The sequence below is a fragment of the Thunnus maccoyii genome, chromosome 2 (assembly GCF_910596095.1).
Source record: "Thunnus maccoyii chromosome 2, fThuMac1.1, whole genome shotgun sequence".
Classification (NCBI taxonomy): Eukaryota; Metazoa; Chordata; class Actinopteri; order Scombriformes; family Scombridae; genus Thunnus; species Thunnus maccoyii.
The window spans coordinates 17,114,377-17,134,030 of record NC_056534.1 but is presented as its reverse complement, the minus strand read 5'-3'; the positions used below and the strand labels follow the sequence as shown (position 1 = coordinate 17,134,030).

Genomic DNA, 19,654 nt, shown 5'->3' with positions numbered 1-19,654 from the left:
GATTTCAAACCTCTGATCTGACCTTTGATCAGATGTCTCAGTGTCACTTCCAGGCCTTTTCTTGGGATGCAGAGTCACAGTACAGTGACAGAGTCGTTCCCACTGATGTGATCAGCCTCTTCTTTCTCAAACACATCCACTTACCCTCCATTCATAAACCAGTTTTGATCATCAGCACTAAATAATTTAGTTTTTCATTTGAGTACACCTAATAAGTTATTTAGTCTGTCAGCATCTAAATACTCTCTATCCATCTGATCCTTTTGTTATTCAAATATTACACAGGAGGTGTTTCTGACAAAAAAACATCAAAAAAAGATTTTCTGTTTTGTTTGTGGTTCACTCCTCGAGCTATGATCAAGCTTTCACGCTAGATATACACTATAGGAGTTGATTTCATTAATTAGCACACAACCAGGGAAGCTGTTAGAAAGCTTGACTCCCTTGATAACTGCTAAACAGCAGCTTTTACACAATAAATATCTGTTGAGCTCCTTCACCTGAATCAATCAAAGTCCCCCAGTCTGATCTGTGCTTTACATTTACATTTTTATGAACATACAACACTACTTGTTAAAGTAGTTGGGACACAAAGATGGTGTACTGTATCTATACATGCTGTATGTCTTTTCAATTGACTGTCTTACTGTCTTCAAGTGTTTTTTATTTATATTTCATACTTGTATACTACATCTGTTTGTGTTCTTTACACCTTCAGTGAAGGAAAAGGCATCATGTACGTGTTTATCTGACAAACTGAATGTGAATATGTTTTGAATTTATTGTTTTGTATTGAATCTGTTTGTTTTGTACTCTGTTGCATTGTTTGGTACATGTACATGTGCTGATATACATAATGATGAAGTCTGGTGAAGTTATTCTACTGTAGTCTGTAATTATGACCAGAAATATCGTCTTTTTCCAGTATTTGTAGTTAAAAGTTAGTTTAAAAGTAAAGATAAACTATTCATCTCTTTCATTGATAAAAAAGACAGTGTGTCACAGGTTATGACATACTTCCTGATACTTTATCTGTGGAAGATGATTCGTGACAAATACTGCAGAAGCCCAGCAGCGACTCCTGACTGCTGGCTTAAGTTGGATATTGACATCCAGAACTATTATCTCCTAACGGACCAGCTTCCTAATTGTTGGAGACGTCTAACATCAGGACAGTGAAGGAATCATCAGATAAGATGAGCTGAGATGATGTCTACTGTATGTTCTGAGAAGGATTACACAATCTCAACCTGAAGACACAAACCTTCGGCAGAGACACGTCAGACGTGACCTCACAGTATTTGTTTTCAGTACGACTCAGGACTCAGATTCATCACTTTTACTTAGACTCTGGATACTTCTCTTGCCAATGAAAGAGTCACAGCAGTAGTAGCTGTGTTTCACCGCCTTGTTTGTTTTTTTCTAACTGTAAAAGATTTGACAGACTGAATATCTTGTTATAAGCATGTATAACTATGTACAGTAGGGCCCAAAGCCTGAGACCACTTTCCCATTCACTTGACTTGACCCTATTGTATATCTCCTTTACTGTATTTTCAGTACATCTGGGCTGATGATGCTCACAGCTGGACCGTCGCCTGTCAGTCTGAGCACAAACAAACTTGTCTCTCTTGTGATTAAAAATGTTCTGTGTGCTTACCTAAGAGATAAACATTAGTGAGCTAAAATGAAAGTATATGTGCTTGTTGAAAAATGTTATTAGTAACCTTCATGGTATTCACACAGTTGTAATTTATAACTATGTATAAGATTACTGGATCAGTGGTTTTGAGTCTATTGCACAGTCAACAAAAACTAATCATCAAGCTGATGTCAAGACGCATAAAGTTAATTTACACTTTTACTGTACAATAAAATGAAGACACGTCATCAGATAAGACATGGTGTAAAATCCTATAAGAGTAAGATATCATTTAATCTATTTCATCCAAATAAAGACAGTAGAGAGTGTGAAGTATCCCTGCTGACGAAAATGATTAAAGGCCCCTGAGATTAAAATGGCCCCTGAGAGTCTGTCTCTCTAACCCCCTCCTTAACCCTCATCCACACACACGCACGCACGCACGCACACACACACACACACACACACACACACACACACACACACACATACACACACCGGCCATATAATATGTACCATAATTTAATTAAACAGGCTGAGGTTGCAACATCTTACATAGCTGTAACATAATGATTTATAGATTCACATAGACTGCATTTGGGAAAATAAACAGTGTTTTTGTGTGTCCAAAACCTTATACATCAACTTAAAGGGCAGTCTTAAATAACTAATCCACATATATTTTATATTGTGCGAAAATATCCCATATTTGTGACTGATTCACGGCTGAGATTTGCAAAATCTTTTGGGCTCACTGAGATGCTGTAATATGAGCCAGGGGCTGGTTTCACTGACAGACTGCCCATTTCCTCAAACCAAGACACAAAGTACCTACTGTTGATCCCGAGAAGAAATGAGGTGAAAGGTGTCTAACATGAAGACGTCTCTGCGCCACAGTTTGGTAAATATAACTTAATGTTCTTATGTGTTAATTCAGATATGTGCTAATTTGGAGCATTTTCTACCAAATTAACATTACCCTGCTGTTTACCGACATGTCGGGGCTTGTTTTTTCACATTAAAATTCAGTCGACAAGTCTCACTTATCGCGTGATGAATTGAATCAATCAGATAATTCCATTTCATTGATTAACCTATCACATGGTCGCGCGCAGACGCAGTTAGAGCCGCTTTGTATTAAAAAAGGGCACCTGGTTGTACCTATCAATACTACTAGCAGAAGTCCCTGACAAATCTGTGTTCTTCAGGTTAATGATTCGCAGGTTACCTCGTACTTAGTACTTGAGCGTGGAGTTTGGAGTCTGCCCTCCCCTCAGATAAAACATAATAGGAGGCGCTTGGACTCGCGTTGCCTTTTCTTTTTGGCCCTTTAGTGTCACTTCAGCCACTGACTCCTGTTTTTGTGTCTGTTTTGATCCATATGGCTGCAGAGAGAGGACACACAATGTTCACTCTTGTTGTGTTCTTGCTTTGTGCAGCCTCCTGTGCCTCAACTTCTGCCAAAGGTGAGTTGATTGGTTGTTGTGGATTTTAATGTGTGTAGATATAGTTGAGATGTTTGGGGCCATCAAGGGCCTCCAGTAGATCGCTTAATGATGGTTGATTTGGTTCATTTGGAGCATGAAATGTAGTATGTCCTCTTTTAATGGGACAAGAATGACGTAAGAGCTTAACCCTCAAACATTATTAGTTATGTAATTAATGTCATCTGAAAAAAACTGATTAATATTGTTTTAGGAAAGTTACAGTTCATTTGCATATTCTGTCAAACAAAAATATATACTTTTCTTTAATACAAATTGCAGCTTTTATCCCAAGTACAATCTTTCCACAAAGCCTTCAAAATGACTGTCAGAGTGCCCCTACCTCCCTCCCCTGATAGTGTGTGATACTTTCAATTAGGACCCATGGCAAACATGAACTCAATAAATAGTTCCATCTATTACAACTGCAGAGGCAGAATTGGGTGCTTTTGACTGTGGTCCCCAAGGACCCCAAAATCATTGGTATTTTTAAAAAGCACAAATTAAAACAGGAACAGAAAATAATGATATGAAGTCATTGGGAACAAACTGATTGACAAAGTGTGAACATTTTGAATGATAGAATAAATCACCTGTGAGATATGACAAAAAGTAAACCTCAGGGGTCTGTCCCAGTCGGTAGGATTAAGGTTAAAATGAGTATTTTCACACCTAAAACTTTGCTGACAGATAACAAACTTCTTTTACAGATTCATGTGTTTATTTGGGTTTTCATAAGGTTTCAAGCTTCCTTTGCACTGTGTCGCTGAGACACAAAATGAATTGATCCTGGTAGGAAATCACGCTGGGTGATATAACAGAGCCCACAATGTCAGTCTTCTATTCATTGTCAATGGAGTAGCCTCACATAGTGCTGCTTGGTGACATCGCTGATAAGAGGTGAAAGAGTAAAAATTATAATTATATAAATCATCATATATAAATATTATTTGGGTGGCAGGTTGGTGTTTTGCTTGTGATGTTCCTCTAATATCGCAGTCAGTTGTCAGTCATGCAGCAATGACCCAGAGTTTTTACTTTAGTTGACCGGTGATGAAATCAAATACTGACACGTCAGTCTGTCTTCCCTCGTGGCCAAATGTCATATCTAACGGAAACTCTGTCATTAATAGAGCAGAGGAGAGCATTTTATCTCCTCTCCTGTTGAACACACCCAGTTAAATGGCCGCTGACTGAATCACCTCAGCACTGTGGGGGAAATGAAAAAATGAAAGAAAAGAAAGATCAGTTCAGTGGAAGTTGTTTGAAATGATTTTATGTCGATACATATGTCTTTGGGAAGCTAAATAGACCACATGAAAGGTTATTAAGGTACCTGTTATTACACGTCCTGATTTTATAGAAAAGATCAATTACTTACAGTTCATATAACTTATTTTTCTGAATCACTACAAATAGCATGTTTGAGTTTGTACATTATTTTATTTCAACATTTTGACTGCCTTTTCCCAGAATTTAGTCAGTGGTTTCAACGTGTTGGTTTGTTAAAATGAGCTGAAATTCCAGTCTGATGTGAGTTTATTCATCACAGTGAACATTTAGTCATCTCTGCGTGGCAAAGTTACTTTGTCATTAATAACAGAAGCCTGGTTTGCTTTGAAAAGTTTCTTAAGATGTGTGCCCCTTTGCTAGTGGAAAACTCTGACATCTGAGTGTTTGCTAAGAAGCTGCCAAAATCACATTATCCTCTTCATGATGTCCGTGATGTTGCTGACAACACATCTTCATTGCAGCCAAATCTCGGATTTTGGACATTAAATGCTCAAATAAAGAAGAATTGCTGCTAACAACTGTATCATCATGCGATGATACTACAACTTTCACTGAATGTTCCCTGTGATGGATTGACTATCTCAAGTTTCAAGCCTCTGCTATTGGATATTTATGTTCAACTGCCATGAACTGAAACCAGAAGTTAGATAGGAAAATGCATTTGTCTGCCTAAAAAGCTGTTGTATGCTTTGGAAAACATTTTATTTTTTAATGTAAAGCATTACATATGAGCACATCAGCGGTATGACATTGTTAGTTCAACGTACAGTATGTAGTATGAACATAGCTGAGAGTCTTCTTGTAGATCACTCCCACTTTCTCTGCTTGTGTGTGTTCACCAGCTGTTTCTTCAGGTGCTGCTTTGGGACCCCGGCTGAATAACAACCAGCTGTACAAATTCAACTACATCACTGAGGTGCTGGTGGACAGGGCCAGGGGGTCAAAAGTGGGCAGTGCCGGCTGCAGGATCTCAAGTGATGTGGATGTCCACCTAGTTTGGAGAGATCCAAGCAGCAAGGATGACCAACTGATACAGCTGGCGGTATGCTGGTCCAAACACACGTGGAGGGAGAGGATGATGTTATTACTTAGTGCCTTTATGAATCTTTTAATTAACCAATTTAATAAGTTATTAGACAGAACAATTGGGTTAAGGTTAGAATATACAGTTTTGATGAATATGGCACTAAAATGTAGTTAGTTAGATCCTGATCAACGACTAGTGAACATTCTGTTTTTAATAAATGAGGCTTTCTTTCTGCAACTGGTGGCTTCTGCACACATCTTTGACCTGTCTCCTGTCTCTCATCAATAGATCTCAAATGTGAGAGTTGACCCTGTGTCCAAACAATCAGAGAAGAAGAACATCCTCCATGGTTCCACAACCGAAAGTCTCCTGGGGAAAACCAGACTAGAGGCTCTGACGAAACCTTTCTTGGTGCATCTGAAAAATGGAAAGGTACGAGCATTAGCATAACCACTTGCACTCCTTGATGGTTTTTAGCCAGCACATAATTTTTAGCAGTTTATATTGTTAAGGTCAGTCGCCACACTTGTTCTTTTTTTGTCATACTTAAGGAAAATGAGCACTTTTTATTATGGTCTAAACTAAGGCTACAATTATTGATTCTTTTCATTTCTTGATTACTTAAATTGTTAGAAAACAGTCAAATATGCCCGTCGTAATTTCCTAAAGCCCAAGCTGACATCTTCAAATGGCTTCTTTTGTCAGACAAGCAATCCATAACCCAAATATATTCAGTTTACAATGATATAAAACAGAGAAAAGCAGTATACCCCCACAATTGAGAAGCTGGAACCAGAGAATTTTTGGCTTGTTTTCTTGAAAAAATGATTTAAATGATTGCATTTCTGTCAAGACTAATGGCTCAATCGACTGATTGTTTCAGCTCTAAAATAAACTTTAAAGTGCTTTATTTTTACTCCAGCTAAGTAACAACAGTAGCAGTTCCTGAATATGATGTGAATTGCTTTCTGCTGATTTATAATCTCATTCATATGAGAGACGCTTACATAAGTAATGTAAAGAGTCAGTGGTGTACCTCCAGCACACTGCTGACAGCACTGTTGTTGTCTTGAGAGCATTAATGAGCTTATTTTCATTGTGCTGGAGTGATGATGCTGGAAGGGGAAATACCAAACAGATGTGTGTGCGTGCAAAGGTCAGCGGGTTCAGAGGGTTAATGAATGAACAAGCAAGCCTGACTTAAAGAACAGCTGCGGGTTGGGTACTACGTGGATAAGGCTCATACTACTTCTTTACAATCACTTTATTGTGACTGTTTACTATTAAGTATAATAGACATAAAAGGTATCTCATTAAAACTGGCGCTGGTTTATGGCTAAACACTGCTGAAGAAAACTGCTTACAGGAGCACGTTTTGTGATTTTGATTACCTGTTCAGACACACAGTAAAGATTTTAGTATGACTAATTATCAAGAAATAATTTACCAAAGCTTTATATCAAACCATAAACAGGAACAACTTTTGAGTTGACAGGTTATAAAAAAACACTTTGACTGATTGGACTGTAATTACAACTTACTGTGTTTTTGCAAGGGATATGGACCATAATCCCTATTAACAATTTAAGGGCAATAATAATAATAATCTTTATTTATTCTTTTACTTCTCAAAATAAGAATATGAACAATCATGGGAGCAGATAAAATACATGTTAAATAAATAGATTTATAAGAGAAAATATGTGAATAAATAAGATAAAATAATTAGATTAAATTAAAGCAAATCTATAAAAGGAGGTATTTAGTAGAGATTTAGAAGAGGACACTGAAGTTGACTGAGTCAAATTTGAGTCAAATCTCTGGTGGAAGGTTAATCTAGAATTATATTAAACATTTATTAAAGGATTACAAACATTTATAATTGTTTTATTACCAAATAGGACAGATAATCATTAGCGAAAGTAATTCTCAACAATCTGGCAACCTAAAATGTATTCTTATTAATGGCTTAAAATTGATCTATAAAGCATAGTAAATGCTTTATTAACCATAAATAAAAACAACTTATAAAAGGTGCCTTATTAGAAAGTAGTTTAATATCCTGTATGATTGCAGTGAACTTGGTTGTTTTTCATATTGGTTTCACTCAATCCATCAGACTGTATGTAATATAATAAATACTGTATGTGTGTTGTGTAACTGTTGTACACCCACTGAAACTAAAACTGATTTAAAAGTAGTTTACGGTAAAGCTTGACAAGTATTACACAGACATTTCCTTGGGATTCATGCTAATCTAGTGGAGTACAGTTTGGAAGAAAGAGGCATTAGATGGTGTGAAACAGGATCGAGCTGTGTCTCCCCTGGTGTTGTAAGGTTATTTATACTGATGGCAAGCTGGGGCAGGAAAAATACACAGAGTAGCAGTGGATCGTCTATTTATGGTGGTCCTATCTGATATTGTGGTTGGGCGCCACAAATAAATTACATACTGTATAGGAGACACTGTAGGATGATGTAATATGCTGCTTTCTGCACTCATGACCGGGACATCGAGTCCATTATTGATTCAAACTGAAGCCCCGTTGGAAAACTTTTTATATCATTGATGATATTCCTTAAAATCACGTGAGCTTTGGTTCCATTACTCTAATAGGATAACAGGAATGTAGGCAAACATATCACTGATCCATCCTCACAGTTGGTTGGTGTAAAATATTTGGAGGCAATTTATGGAGGTTGACTATTTTTAATTCCAATGTGCTAATAGCAAAATATTTCTGTTTTGTTTTTGACCTGCACTTCAAAGAATACATTTTAATTCTGTATGTGATGTAAATAGTTTCTGATGTCATGCACATGTTTGTGTACACAAGTGTGCAAAGGAAAAGTGACACCCTGATGAAAGCCATTGTGAGCTGCGGCACGTACTGTTGGCTGCCTGCCTCAAGTAGCTGCTTTATCCGCTAGTCAGAGTTTCTTGCCATCCATTGTTTGAAGCATGCAACTCTATTAAACATATTTCTTTCTTTTTACATGTCTACTGTAGGTGAAAGCATTTTATTCATACCGGGCAGAGCCTGCAACCATCAAGAACATGAAAAGAGGGGTGGCCAGCTTACTGCAAGTACAGCTCAACACTGGGAAGGTTATAGAGGTAAATTACATGATAAATATCCCATCACAGTTGTTGATTTTAATGCATTTAAGTAATGATAACAAACTTGACTCATGTCTGGAAACAGAATGACGTGTCTGGAAGGTGCACAATCGAGTACCAGGCAGTAAAGGGTCAAGTGACAAGAACCAAGATGCTGGAGACATGTAAGACTGCTGAGACTGGATTCACCACACACAGTCAGGTTAGTCAACGTCCAGAACAACTCGCAACGCTAAAATATAAATGTAATTGACTCGTTAACACATCCCGCCTCAATATGTCCCTACTTCAGGTCTTGGGTGTGAGCAAGAAGTCCAGTTCTGTTACAGTGTTCACACTCGAAGACGGTTTCATACAGTCAGCCGTGGCTGAAGAAACTCACTCACTGGCTGTTAACTCCCGCAGGTCCACTGCAGCTAAAGTTGTGTCCAGGTAAATGCCTTAAGATTAAATTAATCTGTGGTGCCATGTCGTCTATGAGCACACTAAAAATTTATATTTTCTTGCTTCGCAGGCAAACCTTCACGTTAGTAGGGACAGAGGCTGGACCGCTGGAGGCCGCAGGGAAAGATGTCACAGGGGTTGTCAAGTCCATCGATGCCAAACTGGCTGCTGTTGGTGTCGTGGCTGAGAAGGTCAAACCCCAGTGCAAAGGCTGTCCATCAGTGAGTCATTTCCACACATCAAATGTCCATTTTTACATTCGTTCAACTAAAAGGTGGCATCTGTATTTCTATAGACACATGCTTCATAAAACAAAAAAACTCATCTTTACACCACAGATTACCTCATATAGAAGATGATATTATTTTCAATTTTATAGATTTTAGAGCTGCCTTCCTGTAAGAGTTATTAAAATGATGCATATTAAATGATAATTCCAGTTTATAACAACCTCAGTTTTATTTTCATAGTTTTGGCAATTGTTTCTGTTGTAACCACCAAAGTAATTATTAAGATCTGGAAACATGGTGACACTGCAACAGTGAAGTTTGAAAGGGAAACGGGCATTAGTGATCAGATGAGACACAGTTATATCAAATGATTAAAACCACTTCATTTGGTCACAAAAGTGAAAGCACAGGAAACCTGCATGACTATGGCAAACACAGTAGGTCAAAGTTCAACCAGGAAGTCGGTCTTTAAACTCTAATGGATGTCAGAAAGAGACTGTTTGCTTACTAGTATTTATGAAGTTTTATGATTTATTATTATGAGCAGGTAAAGAAAAAAACTTGCACATCCAGTATTTCTTATGCAGGTGCATCAAGGTTCCTGCACACTGCTCTTGCTCTTGCTTTTAAGACATTTATTGAGTCAGTACTACTAATATTTCAATCCCTACAGACCTTTTTAAAGTCTGAGTCGAGTTGTACAAGTCATTAATACAAACTGACTCTTAAATAACACTGTATTAGCAAACAGATTTATTTTTGTTCTGTAATTATTGAGTGAAGAAGGTCATCTGTCTTCTAATCCCCTCTCCCTGTGTTGTCCCTCTCAGCTTTTTGAACATTGGCAGGCTCAACAGAAGCAGCTGGAGCCAGCGAGCCTGTCCAAGGCCACGGCTCCTCGCAGCTTCCTGGCTCTCATCCAGAGCATTAGGAAGGCATCCAAGGACGAGATCCTCAAGGTGCTGAAGAGTGCCAGCAAGCCATCTCTGTAAGCAGACTCTTCCTTCCTACATCTTATTTTCCTCTTACTGACTCCATCACTCATTTTATTGAATTAGTATAACTTTGAAAATTGAGGATGTTCAGATCCAGTGAGCTCAACTCACTACTGCTTGGTTTTACTTCTTGTCCCAGACCTCAGGTGGTGGATGCTGTGACCTCCGCCCAGACCTCTGCATCTTTGGATGCCATGCTTGAATTCCTTAACTTCACCGATGCCAAAGGTTTGGTTCTGCAGGAGAGGTTTCTCTATGCATGTGGATTTTCCTCACATCCCAATGAGAGGATGCTCCAGGCCCTGCTGGTGTGTACCTGGTTGTGGTCAAAAGTTAATAACAGAATTGGCAGTTTTCCTTGTTTATTAAAGTAGAATATAAGACCTGTTGTCATCTAAAATATTTGAGTGGTTCATAAGAGGACTGAAATGCAGTTTGGGTCCTCAAAAAGCTGGAGTGCAGCTTTAACTAATGATTATTTTCATTATCGATTAATCTGCCAGTTATTTTCTTGATTTTGATTTGTCTATGAAATGTCAGAAATAGTGATAAATGCCTGTTATAATTTCTTAGAGCTTATGGTGACATCTTCAGATGTCTTGTTTTGTATGATCAACGTGGTTTACTATCATGTATGACACACAAAAGCTTCAAATCCTTACAACTAAGAAGCTGCCACAAGCAAATTTTTAACATTTTTGCTTAAAAAAATGAATAAAAAGATTATTCGATTATCAAAATAGCTGCCAATTAATTTACTGTTGATCAATCAATCCACTAATGGTTGCAGCTCTATATTGGAGTGCTACATTTTTGTTTTGGGGAAACAAACACATTACTTATACTTACTTTACAAATTGCTGTATTATATATAGTATATACAGTATTTTATATATTGCTTATCCTCAAAAAAAATTTAGTTAGAAATGTAGTCTTTTACTCATCAAAACCAGCTCATATTTTGCTTAAATTTGCCAGCAGGGGATGTTTTCAGTAAATTGTAATGAGAACTGTTTTCTTTTTCAGGACATTTCTAAAGGAAAGATTGGCAGCACTGAAATCAAGGAGTCAGTGGTGATCATTATGGGAGCACTGGTCCACAAGCTGTGTCAGAAAGGAGGGTGCAATTTACCGGTGAGCCAAGATAACATTGAAAACAAAAGTTACTGAAAATGCTTTTTCTATTATAAAACATGTCTTAGTATTATGTCAGGATGTAAACTATTTAGAATTGGCAGTTCACAGATGTGAAAGTGTTTTTTTTTATATTAAGTACTTGGGAAACTGAATCAAGCTTAAATGAATGCAGCAGCTGACTGATGATCTTCTGATGTTTGTTTACCTCTCAGACAGTGATGCAGGTGAAGAAGATGATTTTAGAAGGTCCTGACAGCACACAGGTAGAGTCCGAAGTCCAGATGTACCTTCTGGCTCTGAAAAACTCTCTGCTCCCCGAGGCCATTCCTATCTTTACCAGATATGCAGAGTCAGAGGTGGGAGCTTACAACACCATTTCCCTCACCGCCCTGCAGAGATACAATGTTGATCTCATGACTGATGAGGTAAACCATAATGTACAAAACTTGATGTTGATGTAAACAACATGTCAATCTCATTAGCATTAGTTGAAATTGAAACCAAATATTTTTCTGCTGTTTCAGGTAAAACGGACAGTGAACAGGGTTTACCACCAGAATCGACGGATCTATGAGAAAAACGTGAGAGCCGCTGCTGCTGACGTCATCCTCAGTAGCAACCCCTCATACATAGAGGTCAAGAATCTACTTCTGTCCGTTGGAAACCTTCCCCATGAAATGAACAAGTACATGCTGTCTAAGATTCAGGACATCCTGCGCTTCCAGATGCCCGCCAGGTGTGTTATGGACAAACACAAATATTTTTTTTTTTTTTTAAAAAGGGACAGACAAAACTGACAAAATGAATTACTGAGCCGACAGGACATAGAAAGAGAAGTTATTTACAATTACAATTTTGTGCTATAATATTGTATTTTTCTTTTTCAGCAAAGTTTTGAGACAAGCTATGAAGGACATGATTTCCCACAACTATAACCGCTTTGCAAAAGTTGGGTCATCATCTGCATACTCAGGATTTATGGCACGTAAGTAATCAACCCCAATCTCCAAATCTAAAATAAGGAAGAATTTTGCAGTTTTGTTGAAACATTTACAATCTGAGATAAAATGTGGAAAAACTATTTAAATGTATTGCTGTGGCTGCCACAACCAGTCAAGAAAACAATCATTTTTGACATTTGGCAGCTTTTTTGGTACCCATGTGGCTCTTCGAATTCACCATTTTAATGTTATTCCTCAGCAATAAGATCACTAAAATCAACAGTTACATGCAAGCTAGTTGAGTATTTTTAATGACAAGCCTGAGTTCATGAACAAATAACTAAAAATAATCACGTTCCTACAGAATCTATGGATGTCACCTCCACATACAGTTTGGACATCCTGTATTCAGGCTCTGGGATCCTGAGGAGAAGCAACATGAATATTTATGGTGCTAATAAAGGAGCAATGCTACATGGACTACAGGTGAGGAAAATCGCCTTTTGCAGGAAAAAAAAAGGCCTTTTGCAGGAACAGAAATTTAGATAATTTGAAATGTTCAAGGTGGGTAAGTGAAATATCAGTAAAGATCAAAAGGCTAATCTGGATATTCTTCATGTCGTCCAGGTGGCGATTGAGGCACAGGGTCTGGAGTCGCTAATTGCTGCCACACCTGATGAGGGAGAGCAAGACCTGGATTCGTTCGCTGGGATGTCAGCTCTGTTGTTCGATGTCCAACTGAGGCCGGTCACCTTCTTCAAGGGCTACAGTGACCTCATGTCCAAAATGTTCTCCATGACCGGGGAGCCCATGAATGTAGTGAAGGGTCTCATCCTGCTGACAGATCATTCTGAGGTAAGCAACACATCATTCACACTTGAGCTAAATGTGGTGGTCGAACCTCATCATTAAAGTTCACATTCAGAAAGGTTGTGAATGAGAGTGACAAACAATAGTGATGAGTCCTGCTTGAAACAGTCAGTAATGGTGACCGGGGGCCTCAAAGCCAGAGACAGCTGTTGTATTATTAGGATTTCTCATTTGAAAGTCATAGGGCTTAGTCAAAAGAAAGGATGTCCTGATCATATTTTTTTAATCTTGAGTATTTGTGTGTCCTCTGAGTCTGATATGATATGTATTTTTATTACATTTTTGTTAATTTTGCCTAAATTAGCTGCACAGTGAATGCTTAGCAACAGTTAGCCTACATTAAAATTAGTGAAGCAATTTCATTTAAATATGTTTCACAGTGGAATAGCTGTGCTTGAAGAAAATATAACCTGCATCACAGGTTTCCTTTGATGATTTCCTACAATATGTTGTATTTTATGCTATAGTATTTTGATTTCTGTGATATCTGTTGAGAGGATTGTCAGTGGAGATCTGGTGTGACAGGAAGGTTTGGACAAGATGTCATCACCAGCATGAACAAAATACTTTTAACCAACTGAACTTTAGAGTTAAGATTAATCTGCAAACTTCCACAGAAAAAGTTGAAAAATCACGAGTGATGGCAGAAGGAAGCTCTTGTAATTAAGAGGGGGAGCTTATACACATCTCCGCCCAGGGGCTCATTGTCTAATAATCTGCCAGTTTGGTCAAGGTTGTCATCTCAAGAAAAATGGCAGTATTTGTTGTTTGTTCAAACAGCTAAAATCACCAACATTTATATTCAGCAGCAAACTAGTTATTATGCTGTCATGAAAGCGAGCTAATAAGGAGGATGTGGATATGGAACTGTAACCAAGTAGATTTAGTTGCCTAAACTTAATAATACCTTAACCATAAAAGAGATCAGAAAATGCTCATATGAGCAATTTTGTAAGAAACTGACTCACAGCTGTGTGTGTCATGAAGCCATGAGGCCTTCTTGACTTTCTCAGACGCATACAGTATGTGTGTGCAGGCACAGATAGTTAAATGACTCACGTTATTAATAGTTAATAACAGTTGTTGAATGCAGTCATGTGAATGTGGACAGGCTCTAAATGTGTACAGCTGATAAAAGGATTTCTGATTGCTCATACTACAGCTACTGATGCCTTTTAAGCACTGCTTTTAAGCGTACAGTCATTGGTAAAAGGAATCTTAATCATTCATGTCAAAAACTGTAGTAAGACATTACTCTCTATTGCGTGTTTGTTCATTTTCTTTCCTGCTCATCTTTGGTCTTCCAGGTCATTCAGCTGCAGTCTGGTCTGAAGGCGAGTGCTGAGTTCCAAGGAGGGTTAGCCATCGACATCTCTGGAGGCATGGAGATCAGTCTGTGGTACAGGGAGTCCAAGACCAGCGTCAACAACAGGTACAGTCAAGAGACAATACAATAAAACAACTGTCTTTCAGCTAAGCCAGACCAGCAGCAAATATTTTACATAATAATATGTGCTACTTAATGTATATAGGTCACAGCCTCAAAAACAATCATTGAATGATATATTATCTCACTGAGTACTGTATGTACAGTAGGGTCCAAAAGTCTGAGACCACTTTCCCATTAAAGTGGTCTCAGACTTTTGGACCCTACTGTACAGCAATATGATGTAACCCACTCACAGGGCAAGGGCTTCCATAATAGACAGACGATTCTTAGAAAACAACCTTTGTGACAGAAAGGGAAGTTGTTTCAGAAGTTCCAGCCGTGTCACCTCACTGCAAATAGATCCATGTTGATGTTGGATTCATGTGAACTTTAAATGGTCTATAAGTGTTGTCTGATTCATTTGTTCCACAGGCATTTTGGACATGCTCCAGTATTGTGCTTTACACCTATCTCATTTATAGCTTTATGTGAATATGACATCAGTTCTGTCTGGTTCTCTATTTTAAATCATTACAGTCCATAGACAACAGTAGCTGCTGAACATGGAGCACATCATCATGCTGGAATCAGATATCCTGTGGCATGTGGTGATGAAACAGGATTTCAAGAGCAATGCCACAGAATTTTAAGATTGAAATATGACGAAACTTTCCTGTGCAAGACAGGCTCGATATCAAACCTTAAAGGGGACGTATCATGCACTTTTCCAGGTCTATATTTATATTCTGGGGCTCTACTGGAATATCTTTACATGATTTAGGCCCTGATCAGACAGAGCGCTTTTTGCAGGTTGCAAAACGCGAGCCACAACAGCCACCACTAGTTTGTCCTCCATGATTGTTATTTCCACTTGTTGTCGTCACCACCACAGAAGGCCCTCCTCTCAATTCATCTGACTGGACAATGGGGAACATGCTAATGATGTCGGGCGCTTTTCCGCTCAGAGTTGAAGTTTTTTCAATTCAAGGCGTTCAGGGCGCTCGAGCAAAAATGCAAGGCACTCAGCAACGCAAAAGCAGCGAGCAAAAAGCTTCACTCTCATTGAAAACAATTACAAAAAGACGGCTCAGGCCGCTAAAAAGTGCTCTGTCTGATCGGGGCCTTACAGTTCCAAAAACTCATAAAACTTATTTATCTTATACTGGCTTTTTATGAGGCCCCTCAGTTCAGCCTCTGTCTGAAACAGGCCGTTTTAGCTCTGGTCTCTTTAAGGCCCATCATCCTGATGAGCCCACTCTGTTCTGATTGGTTTGCTTCTGGAAGAAACATTTTATGAAGGAAAAAAAAAGTTCTGCAAGAAAACAGTCTTTATACTTTAGATAGCAAAGTAAGTTTCCAAAAAAAGTATAGTTTTGGTATCGATACAAAAATTTCTCATACTGTCACTTTTTAAACAGTTACCAGCCTAAATGTCATATACTTAAGCTCACATTAGTAACATACTGATGCACAGTCCAGCTCCTCTCAGAGCGACTCAGAAAAGATCAAAACAGGAATTCATGGGGATTTAGATTGGGGTGCAAAAAACACATGATTCTGAAGAAAGAATACTGTTTAAATCTGAGAACTGCTTTATTTCTGATTTTGATAGACCACTGTTAAGAGTAACATCGTAAATGGATGATTTGACCTGCGAGTGCAGGGGAATGGCAGAGGCAGGTGAATGGATCAGCATAGCTGTACCTCTTCCACTCTGATAATAGACTGGCAGGCTATCTATAGCCGCAGAACAAACCACACTGGCATCTTTGCCAAGGCATGTCTCCACGGGCAAAGTTACAGACGTCAGATTTTCAGCTGGTTGGCACACACTTTGAATCATAAGGGGAAGTGGTTATACAGTAGTTAAACTCCACGTTAGTGGCTGGGCTTTACCTGTCGTTAGAGCCACTAACAAACTGGCAAATACATGGTTAAAAACAAGCCCCATATTATGCTGCAGTCGTTACCAAGCTTGGATGTCTCTGACACATGTATACTAAACTTTGGTAACCATAGCAATGGTTGTAAATGGTTGTATGCTAACAGTTTATTGATGAATCTAACTTTTGTTTTTTCCAAGCATTTCATTGCCAGCAATGACTGCCACACCTGTAATTGTTAACTTAAGACCTTGAATAATTGTGCGTTAAAGCAACTACACATTTTTTATGAATGGTATTCCTTTTTTTTTGGTGGCTCTGGTAATAGATATAGAAAGAGAAATAGAAATAGCAACTGAACTCTGATACATGGCCTTATAGAAAATAAGGGACTCTTAAAATAATAATAATAATGGACAGTCTTGACATCCACATTGGCCTTACAAAAATGTTTATGACATGTGGAACATGATTAAAAATGTTCGATATTTAATTGTAGACACATAAGGTTTTTAACATTATTAATTACAATGATAAATGCACCTGTTATTTTCAGATATTTCATATGTGAAAAAAAAATCACCTGTAGTATCACGTGTCACATGATATTACATGTGATAAGATGTGAAATTGCTTTTTGCATGTAACGTATTCACATTCTGGGACATCATACTTCATATGTGAAAACATAAATTTCACATTAGGGCTGCAACTAATGATTATTTTCATTATCGATTAATCTGATGATTATTTTCTCAATTAATAATCGTTTTGTCTATAAAATGTCAGAAAATAGTGAGAAATGTCCATTATAATTTCTTAGAGCCCAAGGTGACGTCTTTGATGTCATGTTTTGTCCAGTCAACTGTTCAAAATCCAGATATTCAGTTTACAATCATGTATGACACAAAAAAAAAATCACATTTGAGAAGCTTCAACCAGCTAATTTTTTGTCATTTTTACTTACAAAATGACTACAAGGACTATTCTATTATCAAATTTCTCTCCCTCATTTGATAGTTGACAGTGTGGAGATAGACAGGAAACATGAGGATAGAGAGAGAATTGTACATGAATCAAACTGAGGATGTTGTGGTTATGTAGTATGCACCTTAAACATTTGGCTACGAGGCCGCCCATGCTTTTTATTTTCTTAGATGAAATCAGGTGTATTGAGCTTTGTCTGTTAAACACATTTTCACTTGGTTTTCTCTTTGTTGTCGTTTACAGGGGAGCGTTAGTGGTCACTGGTAATGTTACTGTGGATCTGGACTTTATGAGAACGGGTGTGGAGGTCAGCTTCGAAACAGAGGCCTCACTGGACTTCATCACCACTGTCCAGTTCTCCAATTATCCCTTCCTGGTGTGCATGCAGATGGACAAAACTACCTTCCCTGTTAGGTACTGTGAGACCCCTGACTTTTGGATTGTATTGTTGAATCAGCTTATACAAAAACCTAATTTTCTATTCCTTATGTTCTGCTTTCAGTGAATACCTGAGGAAGTATGAGAGCCTGTCATCAGGGAAGAGTGTTAGGTTGCAAAAGAGCAGGAAGCAGCTCGTCCCCGGCTCTGAATTCCCTCTTCACCAGGAGAATTCAAACATGTGCAAGAAGGTTTTTGACTCCAGTTGGTAAAAGGAGACGTCATGAACTTCCAGGAGGAAGTCTTCATTCTTTTGGGCAGGTTATTGTCACTCAATGTTCATTGCATTCAGGGACCAGCTATCAAATCTCAGCATTAAGCAGTGAAAGACTGCAAGAGAGGAAAGTAGCGAATGTATTTTTTTTTTTAACAACACATGCAATGTTTACATTCCTGTGAGTATTTAAGTCATTTCAATTTGACATTTTGTTTGCAATTGGGAATTCTTGCATTATCTTTTTATGGATTTCTTTGAAAATGTATTTATGGTGGGCACATACAGTATGGATGTTTTGTTTGATGGGTAATACTCAACATGAGTAGTATCTCTGTAATTTTCCCCCAACACAGTTGCAGTAAAGATGTACATGTAAATATCACACTGGAGAGCGTGAATTAACTTTTCCCATGAATATAAACGCTCTTTTCTTTCAAAATCCCTTTGTTGTTTAATTAAATATGTTTTCTTAAGAGGAGCATTTTTTTAACTGTATGTCATTGTATCACTGGTCACACACTTGAAATAACTTATGTACCAGAGTAATGATATTGATCAGTTCCATTTTTCATGATAATATTGGTAATTTTTAAATTGTTCCTACAGAAACGATGCGTGTGCATTGTCTTTTTACTTTGTACTTGCAAGATTTGAGGTGACAATCAAATCTACAAAAGTGAAACCATCAACACTTGAATATATTTTTTTGTACTGGCCATAATTGCTCTGTATGTCTGAAAATGTTTGGGGAGTTTCAAGACTCTGAACTCGTGTTTCCATATTTACAGATCATTTTTTGTTGGATATGTAATTGACTGGCAATAAATGTGCACTGGAAACACTTTGCCTTTTGACTTAGTTTGTGGATTCAGATTCATCAAAACAATTGTACAATATGATCAACCCTCTGGAGGCCACTGGGCAAAATTAAGCTGTGTGATGATAATATTTTGCCCAGAGCCATACTTTTCCTATACTGGAATACTAATCTGCAGCAGGTTTGCTGTATGTCAATTAGTTTGTGGTAATTTGATTAAGTATAAATTGATTTAGTAATTTGCACCACTATTAACATAAATACCACAAGTCAGGGCTTCATAATTAGCTGAAAAAAAGTGTGGTACCTTCAGGCCCTTCCCATCTCAGTTTATGTGCTTTGGTTGTGCATGTTCCTAACTAGCAATTAATCAAATAACCACAAACTAAGTGGCATACAATGAGCTTGAGGTTTTCAGGGATCCCGAAGGCCTGGTCAGTTCCCAGTTGGTAACGCAACCTTGATATAAAGATGGTGGGAAATGGGAAAATGATCTCAAACATACTTCATTTTGACAACTCTTTGGAAAACAATAGCTGAATATCCATACTGCGGTATGTCTGTTGGCATATTAACCAGCAGAGAAAAAAAAAATTGCAACTTCAGTATTTGTTCCGTTTTAGCCATGCTGGCGCCATGGCTCTGGGGATGGCGATGTAAGTCTGTTGGTCGGCCCACCGCTTTGGTCCAAACTAAAAT

At 38.0% G+C, this 19,654-nt stretch overlaps 1 protein-coding gene across 3 annotated transcripts; it reads left to right on the top strand.

Moving 5' to 3' along the window:
• The first annotated feature begins 2,249 nt into the window (after positions 1–2,249).
• Positions 2,250–18,968, top strand: LOC121888456 (microsomal triglyceride transfer protein). Of its 3 annotated transcripts, XM_042399984.1 has the most exons (19): positions 2,250–2,543; positions 3,034–3,108; positions 5,262–5,461; positions 5,735–5,878; positions 8,457–8,564; positions 8,653–8,769; positions 8,860–8,999; positions 9,082–9,232; positions 10,072–10,229; positions 10,376–10,544; positions 11,263–11,370; positions 11,586–11,798; positions 11,898–12,109; positions 12,261–12,358; positions 12,679–12,800; positions 12,942–13,169; positions 14,492–14,616; positions 17,727–17,897; positions 17,986–18,968. In XM_042399984.1, the coding sequence occupies exons 2-19, from the start codon at positions 3,048–3,050 to the stop codon at positions 18,131–18,133; spliced, it is 2,673 nt and encodes an 890-aa protein (XP_042255918.1). In that variant the 5' UTR covers positions 2,250–2,543; positions 3,034–3,047; the 3' UTR covers positions 18,134–18,968. The 3 variants fall into 3 exon arrangements, with proteins under 3 accessions (XP_042255918.1, XP_042255908.1, XP_042255898.1); XM_042399974.1 differs by lacking the exon at positions 2,250–2,543 and having other exon boundaries at positions 2,741–3,108; positions 5,274–5,461; XM_042399964.1 differs by lacking the exon at positions 2,250–2,543 and having other exon boundaries at positions 2,741–3,108.
• The last annotated feature ends 686 nt before the right edge of the window (positions 18,969–19,654 follow it).